Source organism: Ursus americanus, chromosome 10, assembly GCF_024610735.1.
Source record: "Ursus americanus isolate L20-20 chromosome 10, mUrsAme1.1.p, whole genome shotgun sequence".
Taxonomy (NCBI): Eukaryota; Metazoa; Chordata; class Mammalia; order Carnivora; family Ursidae; genus Ursus; species Ursus americanus.
In genome coordinates, this window is record NC_142136.1 from 50,155,758 (window position 1) to 50,169,319 (window position 13,562).

General features: G+C 38.0%; 1 protein-coding gene across 14 annotated transcripts in view; it reads right to left on the reverse strand.

Annotated features, from left to right (window-relative positions):
• MTRF1 (mitochondrial translation release factor 1) overlaps positions 1 to 13,562 on the reverse strand; it is a 67,331-nt gene that overhangs the window by 20,392 nt on the left and 33,377 nt on the right. For all 14 annotated transcript variants that reach the window (XM_045811116.2, XM_045811119.2, XM_045811115.2 and 11 more), the window contains 2 exons: positions 10,077 to 10,249; positions 4,405 to 4,522 (listed from right to left, as the gene is read on the reverse strand). In XM_045811116.2, coding sequence (XP_045667072.2) covers positions 4,405 to 4,522; positions 10,077 to 10,249 — 291 coding nt within the window. The remainder of the gene's footprint in view (positions 1 to 4,404; positions 4,523 to 10,076; positions 10,250 to 13,562) is intronic.

A 13,562-nucleotide genomic window follows, 5' to 3' on the forward strand; every position in this document is an offset into this window, starting at 1 on the left:
AATGACCTACAGCTCTCACTTTCAAGTCTAGCAGGGACATAGTTCCTTAGACGTGGAGTGGACAGAATAGAAAAAAGGCTGAGTTTTCTTTGCAATAGATGCTGAAATCACAGTAAACCTCCAAGTACACAGTTGACTCAAGAAATCACTTGCTCATAACAACATGGATTCATAAGAGTCAGTACCCCTTGTAATGCATTGCCTAAGGGAAGGTTTGAGGGTAAACTCTAAGGCCTCTTTTAAGTCAAAGAACTAGATCTAAGTGGCTAAAAACTAATTTGGCCCAAGGTAAGTTTGGCAACAAAAACATTGATCACTTTTTGTAAAGTCATTATTTATGGCTGCACAAGAGTGTAGGTTTTAAAATATTTTGGTTCATTTTTATCAGAATTTTTATCACTTTTACCTGACTTTTTCGCATTTTAATTTCTAATTCAGCTTCGACTCATTATTACTATTCTGGACAGTTTAGAATAATATCCTGCAATACAAGGTTAAGGTAAAACATTCTAAGTATCCAAAAATTTGTGGATTTCTTAGGTAAATTATGGTAAGTTACAAAAATTATCACCTCGTTTTTAGTGAGAAAGGATATATTTCTATATGCAAAGAAAAGAATTCAAAAGAATTCAATACACCAAAGATATATACCAAGAGTGGTTATTGGGAATGGTTATAGATGTTTTCTGTTCTTTTGCTTATGTACATATTCTCAGTTTTTACAGTTTCTTATGGAATAAAAATCAAAGAAAACTTGAGAGAGATTATAAAATTACCCTGTTGCTGGATATTTAGGTTACATTAACATTTGCTATTATAAACAGTACAAGCCAAAATAATTGGCTGAAAATGAATTTTAAAATTTAAAGGTAACATCTGACTTCAAGATGGCCTCCTCATTTATAAATCACACTAAAACAACAAGAACGAGAAACAGAAATACAAAATAAAAACAGGTGATGCACACAGCCCCAAACAACATATATAAAGGCGGAAAGCATATGGAAGAATGGTAGATGACCTAGCAGTGGGGAGGAAGGTTAAACGCAATTCCCTGTAGTGGGAGAGCTGACTACAAACTAGCCTCTTTGCCCTGCTGAGTACCAGAAAGGCTCAGCAATTGAGACACCAGGTACTTCACAAGTTGGGGGCTAAAAACAGAAAGTCTTGAAGTAGATGTTTAAGTCCCCTCCCTTGATCTGTAGGAGGCAGAAGGTATAGTTTTTGGAGAACTGAATGAGGGAAGTTTGACCTGAGACTTGGTACAAAGATGAGTAAGTATAAGACTGGGACTGAAAATAAGAGGAATAAGTAAATTTATTTATTGAATGGTGAGACCCTGACCTTACTCTTAAAGGTATCTCAGGATACATCTCAGGGTCCTACTCAGGAGAAAACAAACTATCCAAGTGAAAACATGGAAAACATTGACATTTGGTAGTCCCTAATAAAAAAGCTAATTAATCGTCTAACTGCCCTACAGTGAAACTTACTAGCGGGTAAGTGGCACCCAAGCACTCAGAGCTTTTAGAACCTCACTCTTATTATGTATAGACATAGACAACAAAGAGTTCCTAGACCTTCCTAACCAGAAAGTACGAGTGAAACGGAAAAAAATAAACTCAAAGAAAATGGAGACATTGCAGGAAGCAGAAAAAAACTTCAAAAATTAATATATTTGAATAAAAAAAGAAAAATGAATCGATAATAACAAAAGGATGCTATAAAAATGGGACAATTCTGAGAATTAAAAAAGAGCTTGTGAAAATTTAAAAAAAGAACAAATTTTTAAAATTCAGTAGAAGTGCTGGGGGAAAAACCTAAAACACAAAGTGATAGACAATGTGAAAGGAAAAAAAAGAAGACAAACAATAAATCCAAGAGGTCTAACATCTGACTCACAGAAATTCCAGGAAGAACAAAGAAAACAGTAAATAAGAAATTATTGAAGAAAATATTTCAGAACTTGGCATGTCTGGGTGGCTTAGTTGGTTAAGCATCTGCATTCAGCTCAGGTCATGATTCCAGGGTCCTGGAATCGAGTCCCACATCAGGCTCCTTGCTCAGCGAGGAGCCTGCTTCTCCCTCTGCCTGTTGCTCCCCCTGCTTGCGCTCTAACAAAACAAAACAAAACAAAACAAAACAAAACAAAACAAAACAAAACAAAAGGCATGAGTCTCCATATTGAAAGCAACAAATACAATGAATGACAGGGGCACCTGGGTGGCTCAGTTGGTTAAGCGTCCAACTCTTGATCTCAGCTCAGGTCTTGATCTCAGGGTCACGAGTTCAAGCACTGCATTGGGCTCCATGCTGGGCGAGGAGCCTACTTAAAGAAGAAATATGGGTGCCTGGGTGGCTCAGTTGGTTAAGCACTTGCCTTTGGCTCAGGTCATGATACCAGGGTCCTGGGATCGAGTCCCACATCGGGCTCCCTGCTCCATGGGGAGCCTGCTTCTCCCTCTGCCTCCCTCTCTCTGTCTCTCATGAATAAATAAATAAAATATTTTTTAAAAAATTAAAGAAAGAAAAAATGATGAATGACAAAAGTCTTAAATGTTCTAAGTGGAAATGATTTCCAATCAAGTATTCATGGTTGGTGAAGTTTGAGGTTAGAATAAAGCTATTTTCAGAATACGTATGTCTCATGCATCTTTTCTCAGGAAACCACTTGAAAAAGGACTTCACTAAAATGAAGGTACAAACTAAGAGAGATGAGATGGGATCCAAGAAACAGGAGGATCTAACACAGAATAGGGTCAAAGGGAATTCCCTGTCAGTGTCCAGAACAATCTCTGCTTTGCAGCCCTGGAGAGCAAACGCTCTAGATGAGAGCAGATTAAGGGAGAGCTCTATCAGAGGTGTTGCCACCTGCGTTAGCCCTGTAGAAAATCGGGTTAATTTCATTTTACAGAGCTTTTGGAAGATCAAGGAAGACTCAGAGTCTAAGAGAAGCAAATGTAAAAACAATGAAGTAATGATTAACTCTAGGAAATGAAATCACAGTGTAAGTCTCCCCTGCTATCAGAAAGTAGAACAGTCCTATGAAATCTTTCATAGGCTGAAATACTGTGAAGAGCACTTACCATTAAGTTATATGGAAAAATTTTTGAGCATTCCCAGACCCCCCCAAAAAAAACTCTGTTATTAAAACACATCTTGCTAACAGATGCACAAATTGGGAAAATAAACTGAGATAGAGCCCAGATGCTCACAGACAGAGTTCAAAGCTGTGGCAGCTTGAAGCTGAGATGCTGATATGGTTCCAGGGAAGGAGCTGGGGCGGGGTGGCTCTCCTTGCCCAGGGTGTGCCAAGCTTCTACAACAGTTAGCTGCAAAATAAATGCTGAACGCTATTTTTGCTTTTCACCTTTTTTTGTAAAAATGAAAATCCTTTTTAGATTTCAGATTTAGATTTGGTGAGAACAGGTATAATGTAGGTCTTTCATAAAAGTGAAGCAGCTTCATGTGAATTTTTGAAAAGCGGTGGGTTACCTGTATGCTGCTTGGCTCAGCAGTGAACACTATATACTTACTCTTTACATGAAAGTAGTGAAGATTAATTTTGCCAAAATATAAACATATTAGGAAGAGGAAAAGAGGATATTATGAGAGCCTAGTCTTCATCTACTACATTAAGAAGTCAATATGTATGTAATCTTACAACTAGTCGATCAGAAGAGCAAGATATGCCTAATATTTGGATACACAAGGTAATTACCAGAAAAAATAGCTAAGCGTTTAAACTGATTGCCTGTAGGTAATGGGGCTTTAGGGTCAAGGAAGGAGGGAAGGGGAAGAAAAAGAAGTGCAAGGAGCTGCTGATTTTTGTTATAGGACTTTCCCACTGGCCTTTAAAACCATTTAAAATTTAATAACATCAAAATTAATTTTAAAAAGGAAAGAAATTTTAAAAGCTTAAAATTTAGTTTAAAATCTGAAAAATGACAGAAGTATTTAAATCACTGAAAGGGCTGCAAATCTACCTCATAGTATACCAAAATTACCTATATTAAAACACCAGTATTAACGCATCACAGACTAGTGGAGCCAGGGGTCAGTCTATAAGAGGACAAAAGTGCCATTGCAGGGTCATGTCCAGGACTGCTTTCGTGTTTGTTTTTAGGTTGAGACACCTCTGGTTGCTCACTGCTGTCCAATATACCTGGGCCGCTTCTCTGAATAGGTCCGCTCAGCGTCTGCATCCTGAGAGAGGTGCCTCTTGCAAACAGAAGTGGAATGTGAACACACTGGGGACCTGAGACCCATGACTCCAGTGTCACCTTTGAAAGGGTCTGTGCAAGAAATGAGACACTAACACAAAACCATTTTCTTCTCAATGTTGAATAGTTTTATAAGACTTAAAAACGGGTCCAAAGTACAAACGCAAACAGACTTGATTACCTGTGGGGATATGGACAAGTCTGACCGCGCTATCAGTTGTATTAACATGCTGCCCTCCTGCTCCTTTGGCTCGAAATGTATCTATTCGCAAATCCTTGGGGTCCACCTTCACATCTACCTAGAGCAAAAGGGACAACGGAAGTCAATTCCACACTCAACAAACACTTTAATAGTAAGTTTATTTCAAGATTTTTCAAATAAACTTTTTTTGTTCTAAGTCATAGCCATTAGACCAAGAAATAGCTCATACCAATGAAAGAACGGTAAACTCCCTATTTCAATGGATGCTATTTTTTGACACTGACTTATGATGCTAGGAGATCACTGAGTTGTGCAATCGTTCAAGTTTCATCATCCATTATCCCACAAAGCCACAGGATAGAAAATATACTCTCTCTCTCTCTATATATATGTATGTGTGCATGTGTGTGTGTGTGTATACATAAAGTTGATCCTCATTATTCCCTGATTATGTATTTGCAAATTCACCCACCTTATTTGTTCTCTAAAATCAATTATTGCAGCATTCTCACAGTAACTAGCAAACAAGTGCAGGGAAGCAAAAAAATCCAAGTTGTTCTATACATGCTCATTCCCAGCTGATGTCCAATAAGGTGACACTTTGCTTTCTTTTTTCAGTCTGACCAGAGAATGAAGACAGGAGGGGGCAGAGCAGTATAGTACAAGAAGCTCTGGCTCTCGGGTCAGTTGGACGGGTTTGTGAGCCCCAATTCTGGCTTCTGGTAGTGAAGTGGCCTCAGGCAGTTCACCCAACACTTCTGAATCTCATTTTCTCTTTCTAAAATAAAGGAAATAGAGTCTACCAGAATGGGTTACTTGTTTTTAAATTTTGTTTATTGATTGATTTGGATGGGTTACTTTTAAGATTATAATCTACGTAAGATACATAGATACAGAAATATACATAGGTATATAAACATGTATACGTACACATGCACACACACACACACACAAATAGTTACAAAATACACTTTTTCAGGGAAGAACTAACATCTTATTTCACATTTATCATTCATTTGCATGAATGACAGCAAGTATGACTCTTCTCTTTGTAAAGCATAGTAATAACGGTCAGTTTTAGAATCTAATGTACAGCATGGTTATTCGTTTTCTCTAAAATATGTACTATACTGTGAAAAAAAGAGATTATTCAGCTTTTGATAAAATACGCCAGTGTCGGCTACCTTAAAATTTCAATAAACACTAAAGAGATAAAGAACAATTTCCCATTTTTTGTGGTTACAGTATATTAAACAGTTCTATAGCAAATATATGTATATTCTATGTCATATTCTCCCAAATGTTATAGAAACTACCTAATGACTGCTGGGAAATTCTGAACAAAGAAACAGTGACTTAATAATATACAAAGAATTTTAAATGTCAATTAAGAGAATAATAAGACTTCGCTCTTTCATGAAAATCAAACTCCACTACATGGGTTTAATTTTCAAGCACATGAAGAGAATAAGGGGATGGGTGAGAACAGTGGAAGGATTAAGGAGAGAAGCAAGACAACTCAATAGCTTTGATTTCCAAATGACGTAAATGATTCCGTACACCAAAAATGAAATTAAATAAAAGAGGAAGGAAAAATCAAATCCTAATATTCAATAGGAAAAGAAACCTATGAATCAAAATATTTACCATAATGATATCATAACCACACAGAAAAACACTATTTCAGATGGTCTTTGAACATCGTGTCCTGACTATGCTTTCTTGGTGGACTATATTCTAAGGACAGAAATCTTAAACATTACTCAGTTTACTAAGTAATTTTAAAACAGTTTTTATATATGCTATATAATAAGGAAAAAAAGTAAATATATTAATGTGATTAAGAAATAAAATTTTTACTCTAAGTGGAAAGAGATATAAAATGCAAGATGGTGAGGGGGGGGAAACTCCCTGTAATGTTAAATTTGAGTAGGTAATAATAATTTGAACCAGTGTTAAAATCATATGTATCTCCTAGCTCTGTCCACAGAAGAATCTAAATGTAAGCACATTTTAGTAATAATGAGCACACCTAGTACCTAGATCTTGATTTCTGGATACATTTCTCACTGAAAGAAATGAGATCTGACTCCAAGTCTGAGGCAGAAAGGCAGAAGGTGGGCTTAGGATATCGAATTATACCAGAAAGCAAGGATACGCTCAAAAATTGATGGGGTCATTTCAAAAGCGACTGCCCTAAAAAGGCTAATACTGGCCAAATCAGGGACAAATTTGAACATCAAAACCAACAGTGATTATAACCCACAGAATTTAAAAAACAAATGTGTAAGTCTATAATGAGTTCAATAGATGAAACAATATTGAGTTTATGATGAGGTGAATTGAAAGAGAAAGCAAGCAAGAAGGAAGGAGGAGAGAAGGTAGTAGGGAGGAAAGTTCTTGACAGAAGAGAATGCCAGTTAATAAATACAGAAGAAATGACAGAGTTACAAAATCACCATCTTCCACACCAAACGAAATAACTGATTCAGGCAAAAAAGATCACTAATGGATGTTAAGATCGTGGAAGAAAAGTTGTTGGAAATAGGCTATATGTATCCTAGAGATTACTCAGTAACTGCAAAGAGAAAAATATGCTTTTACAATGGAGATAATCTTGTGGTCACCATGTTTAATCTTCGCTGAGAGTGAGACGATCTGATATTATGTGCTTTCTGGTTAGATGCAACATGAATAGAACTACACCTTTAAAGCATTCCTGCTCAAAACGTGTGACCTGAATGCAATGAGATAAAGGGAAAAGTTAAAGAGTACCAAGAGGAAACAAAGGAATCCAGAATGTGGGACACTCTACAAGACAATGGCTCCAGACTCTTCAAAAAATTAATGTCACTAAAAAAAAAAAAAGGTTGTGGGGTGCCTGGGTGGCTCTGTGGGTTGAGTGTCCAACTCTTGATTTTGGCTCAGGTCATGATCTCAGGGTCATGGGACTGAGCGCCTCATCAGGCTCCATGTCCAGTGGGGAGTCTGCTTGTCCCTCCCTCTCTGCTCCTCCCCACAGATACTTGTGTGCTCTCTCTCTCATAAATAAATAAATAAAATAAAATAAAATAAATAAACAAAATCTTAAAAAGAAAAATTTGGGAGACTGTCCCAGACTTAAAGATATATAACAATTAATGGCAATGTGTGAAACTTGATGGGATCCTGATTAAAAAAAAAAAAAAAAAGCTTCAAAATAACTGCACAGAACTCCTAAAACTCTTGGAATTCCCTGTGATAAGAGTGATAAAGGTATTTTGTTATTCATAACAAGCCCCTTTTTGAGTCTGTATTAATAAAAGGTAATTTTTGGAAAGCCTCTAGTAACTACAGGATAGGGGCTGTCACGGGAACCAACCCCCCCACAACTTCCAGGGAAGAGAAAAGGACTGGAGGTCAAATTAATCCATATGCCCAATGATTCCTTCAATCATGCCTATGTATGGAGGCCTCCATGAAAATCCTGAAAGTGCAGGGTTGAAAGAGCTTTCAGGCTGGTGAACATGTGGAGGTGCTGGGAGGGTGGCACCCCAAGAGGGTACGGAAGCTCTACACTTCTTCTTACGTACTTTGCCCTACATGTCTCTTCCATCTGGCTATTTCTGATTTGTATCTTTTGTAATAAACTACTTTTTGTACTAACTCATTTCTATAAACCACTTTAGTAAATTACTGAGCCCAAGGAGGGGGTTGTGGAAACCTCTCACTTCATAGCCCTCGGATGGAAGCACAGGTGACAACCTGGTCTTGTGATTGGCCTCTGAAGTGGGAGGGGCGGAGTCTTGTGGGGCCGAGCTCTTAGCCTGTGGGGTCTGATGCCATTCCCCGATAGATGGTGTCAGAATTGAGTTAAATTGTAGGACACCTACTTGGTGTCCACAGAGAATTGAAGAAATTGCTTGGTAGGACAAAAAACGTGACACATTTACAGGGGAGAAGTATTCTGTGAGTACACAGACGCACAGGAGTTTTTCCTAGACAATAATATTATAGGCTTATGGTTGATTTTCATAGATAATGGCATTTTTTTTCAAATGATTTTTCAATCTTATTATTGATATTATACAAAGGTCTCCAATCTATTGGTTCCCGGATATAAGTGCATAACCCTTAGTGTCTCATTTAATCCCTATAGAAAAATTATGGGGTTGGGGCATTTGGATGGCTCAGGTGGTTAAGTGTCCAACTCTTGATTTCAGCTCAGGTCATGATCTCAGCATCATGAGATCAAGCCTCACATTGGGTTCTATGCTAGGTGTACAGCCTGCTTAAGATTCTCTCTCTTTCCCTCTCCCTTTGTCCTTCCCCCCCCCACCAAAAAAAAGAAAAATTATGGGGTTGGAGGTATTATACCCATTTTACTTATTTCTTTATTTTTTAAGTTATTTAAGTTCAGTTAAGATATAGTGTAATATTAGTTTTAGTAGAATTTTGTGACTCATCACTTACATACAACACCCAGTGCTTATCACACAAGTGCCCTCCTTAATGTTCATCACCCACTTAGCCCACCCCCAACCTACCTCCCCTCCAGCAACCGTCCGTTTGTTCTCTATAGTTAATAGTCTATTTTATGGTTTGCCCCTCTCTCTCTTTCTACCTATGTTCATGTTTTGTTTCTTAAATTCTGCATATGAGTGAAATCATACGGTATTTGTCTTTCCCTGACTGACTTATTTTGCTTAGCCTAACACTCTCTAGCTCCATCCACATAGTTGCAAATGGCAAAATTTCATTCTTTTTGATGGCTGAGTAATATTCCATTGTGTATATACACCACTACTGCTTTATCCATTCATCAGTCAATGGACAGATAATGGTATTGTTTAGGTAGAAGAATTTCCTATTCTTAGGAGATGTTAAGTTGAAGATTTGAGGGATAAAGTCTCACAGTGTCTGCTATATTCTTTATTTTTTTTTTAAAGATTTTATTTATTTATTTGACAGGAAGAGAGACAGTCAGCGAGAGAGGGAACACAAGCAGGGGGAGCAGGAGAGGAAGAAGCAGGCTCCCAGCAGAGGAGCCTGATGTGGGGCTCGATCTCAGAACGCTGGGATCACACCCTGAGCAGAAGGCAGACACTTAACAACTAAGCCACCCAGGCACCCCTCTACTATATTCTTTATAGTTACTAAAAAAAATGTATATATACACACACATAGGAATCCAGCAAATGTGGCAAAATGTAAACAGGTGTTGACTCCAGGTGAAGGTTATATAAATTTTTAGTGTGATATTCTTTCTATTTTCTGTATGTTTAAAATAAAATTTTAAAAAGTTAGGAAAAAAATATAGGCAATATGGCTGTATTCAATAAGACATAGACCCAATATAGATATTCTATCACCGACCTCAACAAATTATCTGTGAAAATCTTATTTTTCTTAGGATAAAACTTGAGCAACAACATTTTAAAAGCTTTGTGAATTCTGTTTTACGAAGAGAATTGGCTTCTGTTTAAACAAAACAAAATACCTTGGTCAGGCATCAGCAGGGCAGCTTTACCTGGGAAAGAATTAAGGATTTCCCAAGAGACTGCAAAGTTCCATGTGTAACCCTCAAAATCACAGTTTGCTAGAAGCTAAGCTTTCTCGGCACAATAGCCATTAAGTCAGAGTAAGTTTTCAATGCCTCCAGGTGAGGTTACCTCATCTGGTTGAGGGAGGACGATAACAGACATGGTTCCCGTGTGAATGCGCTGCATCCTTGACGACAGGCCCACCTCAGGGATTCGCTGAACTCGGTGAATCCCACCTTCATACTTGAGATGCTTATAGACACTGTCACCAGAAATTCGGGCAGCTGCGTGATGCAGCCCACCTAGGAACATGAAATCCAAAAATGTTAATGAATTCTACTTTGAAAGGGATCTGGATTTTAAATACCTTTAATCTCAGGCCTGAATGTAAGATAGAGCCAAAGATGAGAACATAAAGTAGGTACAAAACTGTATTTTCCCAATGTCAATGTATTCATATACAAAAGGAAATATACCAAAACATTATTTATGCTTATTTCCGGGGAACAGAAGAACAATGTATTTTTTGTTTTACTTTTTATACTTTTTTTGTTTCCAAATTTTCTGTAATTGACAAATTTTTTTAAATAAAAATATTACTAGAAAAAATACTGGGATGTTTTCTGCATCGAACTGCCCTCTGCAATCTTAGGCTGATACGGTGCCTATGTAAAAGGATGTTCAACAACGTAACAATTTAATAATGCTGGATAACTCTATAGGTCCTTCCAAGTCAAGAACCTATTGAAATTTAGCTACTGCTTATCTGTAGAGTGTGAAGACAAGCACAAAAAAAATCTTAATGCCTAGGCTAGTCTCTTCTTACCGGACATGTTTTTTTTAAACCTTTTTATTATAAAATAACATCCAGACATTAAAAAAAACCACATGAATCAAATGGTTTAATGACCACAAGATCAAGAAAAAGAACTTTGCCAGTCACCCAAAAGCTCTCCCATGTGCTCCTTTCCAGTTACAATCCCCTCCCTTTCTCACAAGTAACTATGATCCTGACTTTTATTCCTTTGTTATAGTTTTATTACCCAAATGTGCTACAGTTTGGTCTTGTCCATTTAAAAAAGTTTGACGTCCTCTTTTTTTAAAGTTTATTTATTTATTTTTAGTAATCTCTACATCCAATGTGGGGCTCGAACTCATGACCCCATTACCAAGAGTCGCATGTGCTTCCAACTGAGTCAACCAGGTGCCCCTTAAAGTCTGATGTCTTTTAAATCTTTTAATCTATACGTTCATTACCCACTTCTTTTGTTGTGTACAAATTGTCTCTTGAGGAACCTGGATGTTGACCTGTAAAATTTCCAGCAGTATGAATCTGCTGACTGCATACTCTTGGTGCAATTAATTCAATGTGTTCTTCTACTACCCTCTGTACCAGCTATGATTTGGCAGATGGATCCAGAGACCGGATCAGACACCAGCTTGAGCTCCTTGGCAAGACTACAGGAGGCGCATAATGACTGTTTTCTTTCTTTTTATGGTCTTGGCAGCCTTTGATGTTTAATGTACCATGGGTTATAAAATAGTGATGGTCTAATTCTGTAATTTCTTTGTCACGTATTATTAGCTAAAATAATTTATAAAGAGACATTTCTCCTTGTCTACTAGTTGATTACCCTGGACTAGAGTTATACAGGAAAGGCAGGATAAATGCTTGATTCTGTTCCCTTACCCATTTTACCAATATATGTGTTTTGCAATATAATGAATTAGGGTTAATCATCTGATGATGACCAATTATTTTTTAAAATATTATTATGAATTCAAGGATTTGAATACACCTAGCACATTTAAACCAATGCAAGTACTAGGATTGAGGCTCAACTTATCCATCTTTGGCCAGCAGGAGCCTCTTCCGGTTAATTTCTGAGTTCTTTTTGACATGCCTCTTGTTATGGTATAACAAAATATTCCAGGATTATCCTGAACATTTCTTGCCCCAGACCTGGAATCAGTGATCTCTCCAAGAAGTCTTGGTTCCTTTCAGAGAGAAATAATACTTCAATTTTTTTACCCCTCCTCCCACTCATGCGCTCTCTTTCTTTAAAATAAAAAAATCTTAAAAAAAAAAAAATCAGAGATCCCTAAGCTCAGAATTCCTCTCATATAATGAAATCTACTGCATAGGCGGGTATCATCTGGCTTTCAAGTTGCCTTGTAGGACCTGGGACTCGTGGGACCAGCACAAAAATGCTGATATTCTAGTTACTGTTTCTATGAGTAATAAACTGTCCTCCAACTCTGACCCATGAAACTGTGGCACACTAACTTGTTAGCTTGCAAGCAGGGTAAAATCTCAGACCATGTGCAGTTTTTGACAATTGGTACTTCCAGTGTAAATTCAAGATGACGGCTTTTTCTTTTACCACTCTTGTCTTCTATACCAAGAATCTTGGTTCTCAGCGACAAAGATACTACAATTAGAATATCTTATAAGGACTCATCTACTTTATTCCACAGTACACAACAACAGTCTCAGAATAACAATATGAGTTCTGCCACAACATGATTACTAAAAACATTAAAACTTTTTGCATATGCTCTTCCTGTTCTTCCCCCATTTTTCAAATGGCTGAACTCTATACTGTCAGATCTTATAGTTGTTATATACTGTATTCTTCCCTCTTACTCCTCAAATAGACCTAGTCTATTTTTTTTTTTAGATTTTGTTTATTCATTAGAGAGAGAGAGCACACACAAGCGGGGGTGGGGGGGTGAGGCAGAGGGAGAAGCAGGATCCCTGCTGAGCAAGGAGCCCAATGTGGCACTAGATCCCAGGACTCTGGGATCATGACCTGAGCCGAAGGCAGACACTTAACCGACTGAGTTACTCAGGCACCCAGATAGACCTAGTTCTACAGGTAGCCACATATTTGATGTTCACCCCGACTCCTTATGTCCATACTTCATATTTTAGCTATCTAAAGTCCTGTTTTCTAGTAGATTCCTCAGAAAGGGACGACGAGAAAAGTGTTTCCTGAATTCTTGCATATTGATAAGTTTGTACTCTTACACTCATAAGTCAGTTTTGCTGCTTATAAAATCCTTAACTCAAACTTCCTTTCTTTGCATTAATTATGCTGCTACCGCTGCTGTCATGTTCCTAATATGCTTCTAATGAAGACACAGTGCTATGATGTCAGATCGAACCCACTTGGTTTCTAAAGTCAGCACGGTGGGGGTACCTGGGTGGTTCAGTCAGCTCATTGTCTGACTCTTGGTTTCAACTCAGGTCGTGATCTCATGGGTCATGAGATTGAGCTCTGCGTCGGGCCCGCAGCTCAGCCGGGAGTCTTCTTCTCTCCCTCTCCCTCTCTCCCTCCTCCCACTCACACATACTTGCTCTCTCTCCCTCTTTCAAATAAATCAATCTGAGAAAAAAAAAAAGTCAGCATGGTAGATAAAAATTGGGCATAGTTTTAGATTACCCTAGAAAACGCCTAAGGAAGGTACCTTATCAGAGATTGACCTACTGTCTCTTAGTAAGTCCAATACAGGGATGCCTGGGTGGCTCAGTTGGTTAAGCGTCTGCCTTCAGCTCAGGTCAGGATCCCAGGGTCCTGGGATTGAGCCCCACGTTGAGCTCCCTGCTCAGTG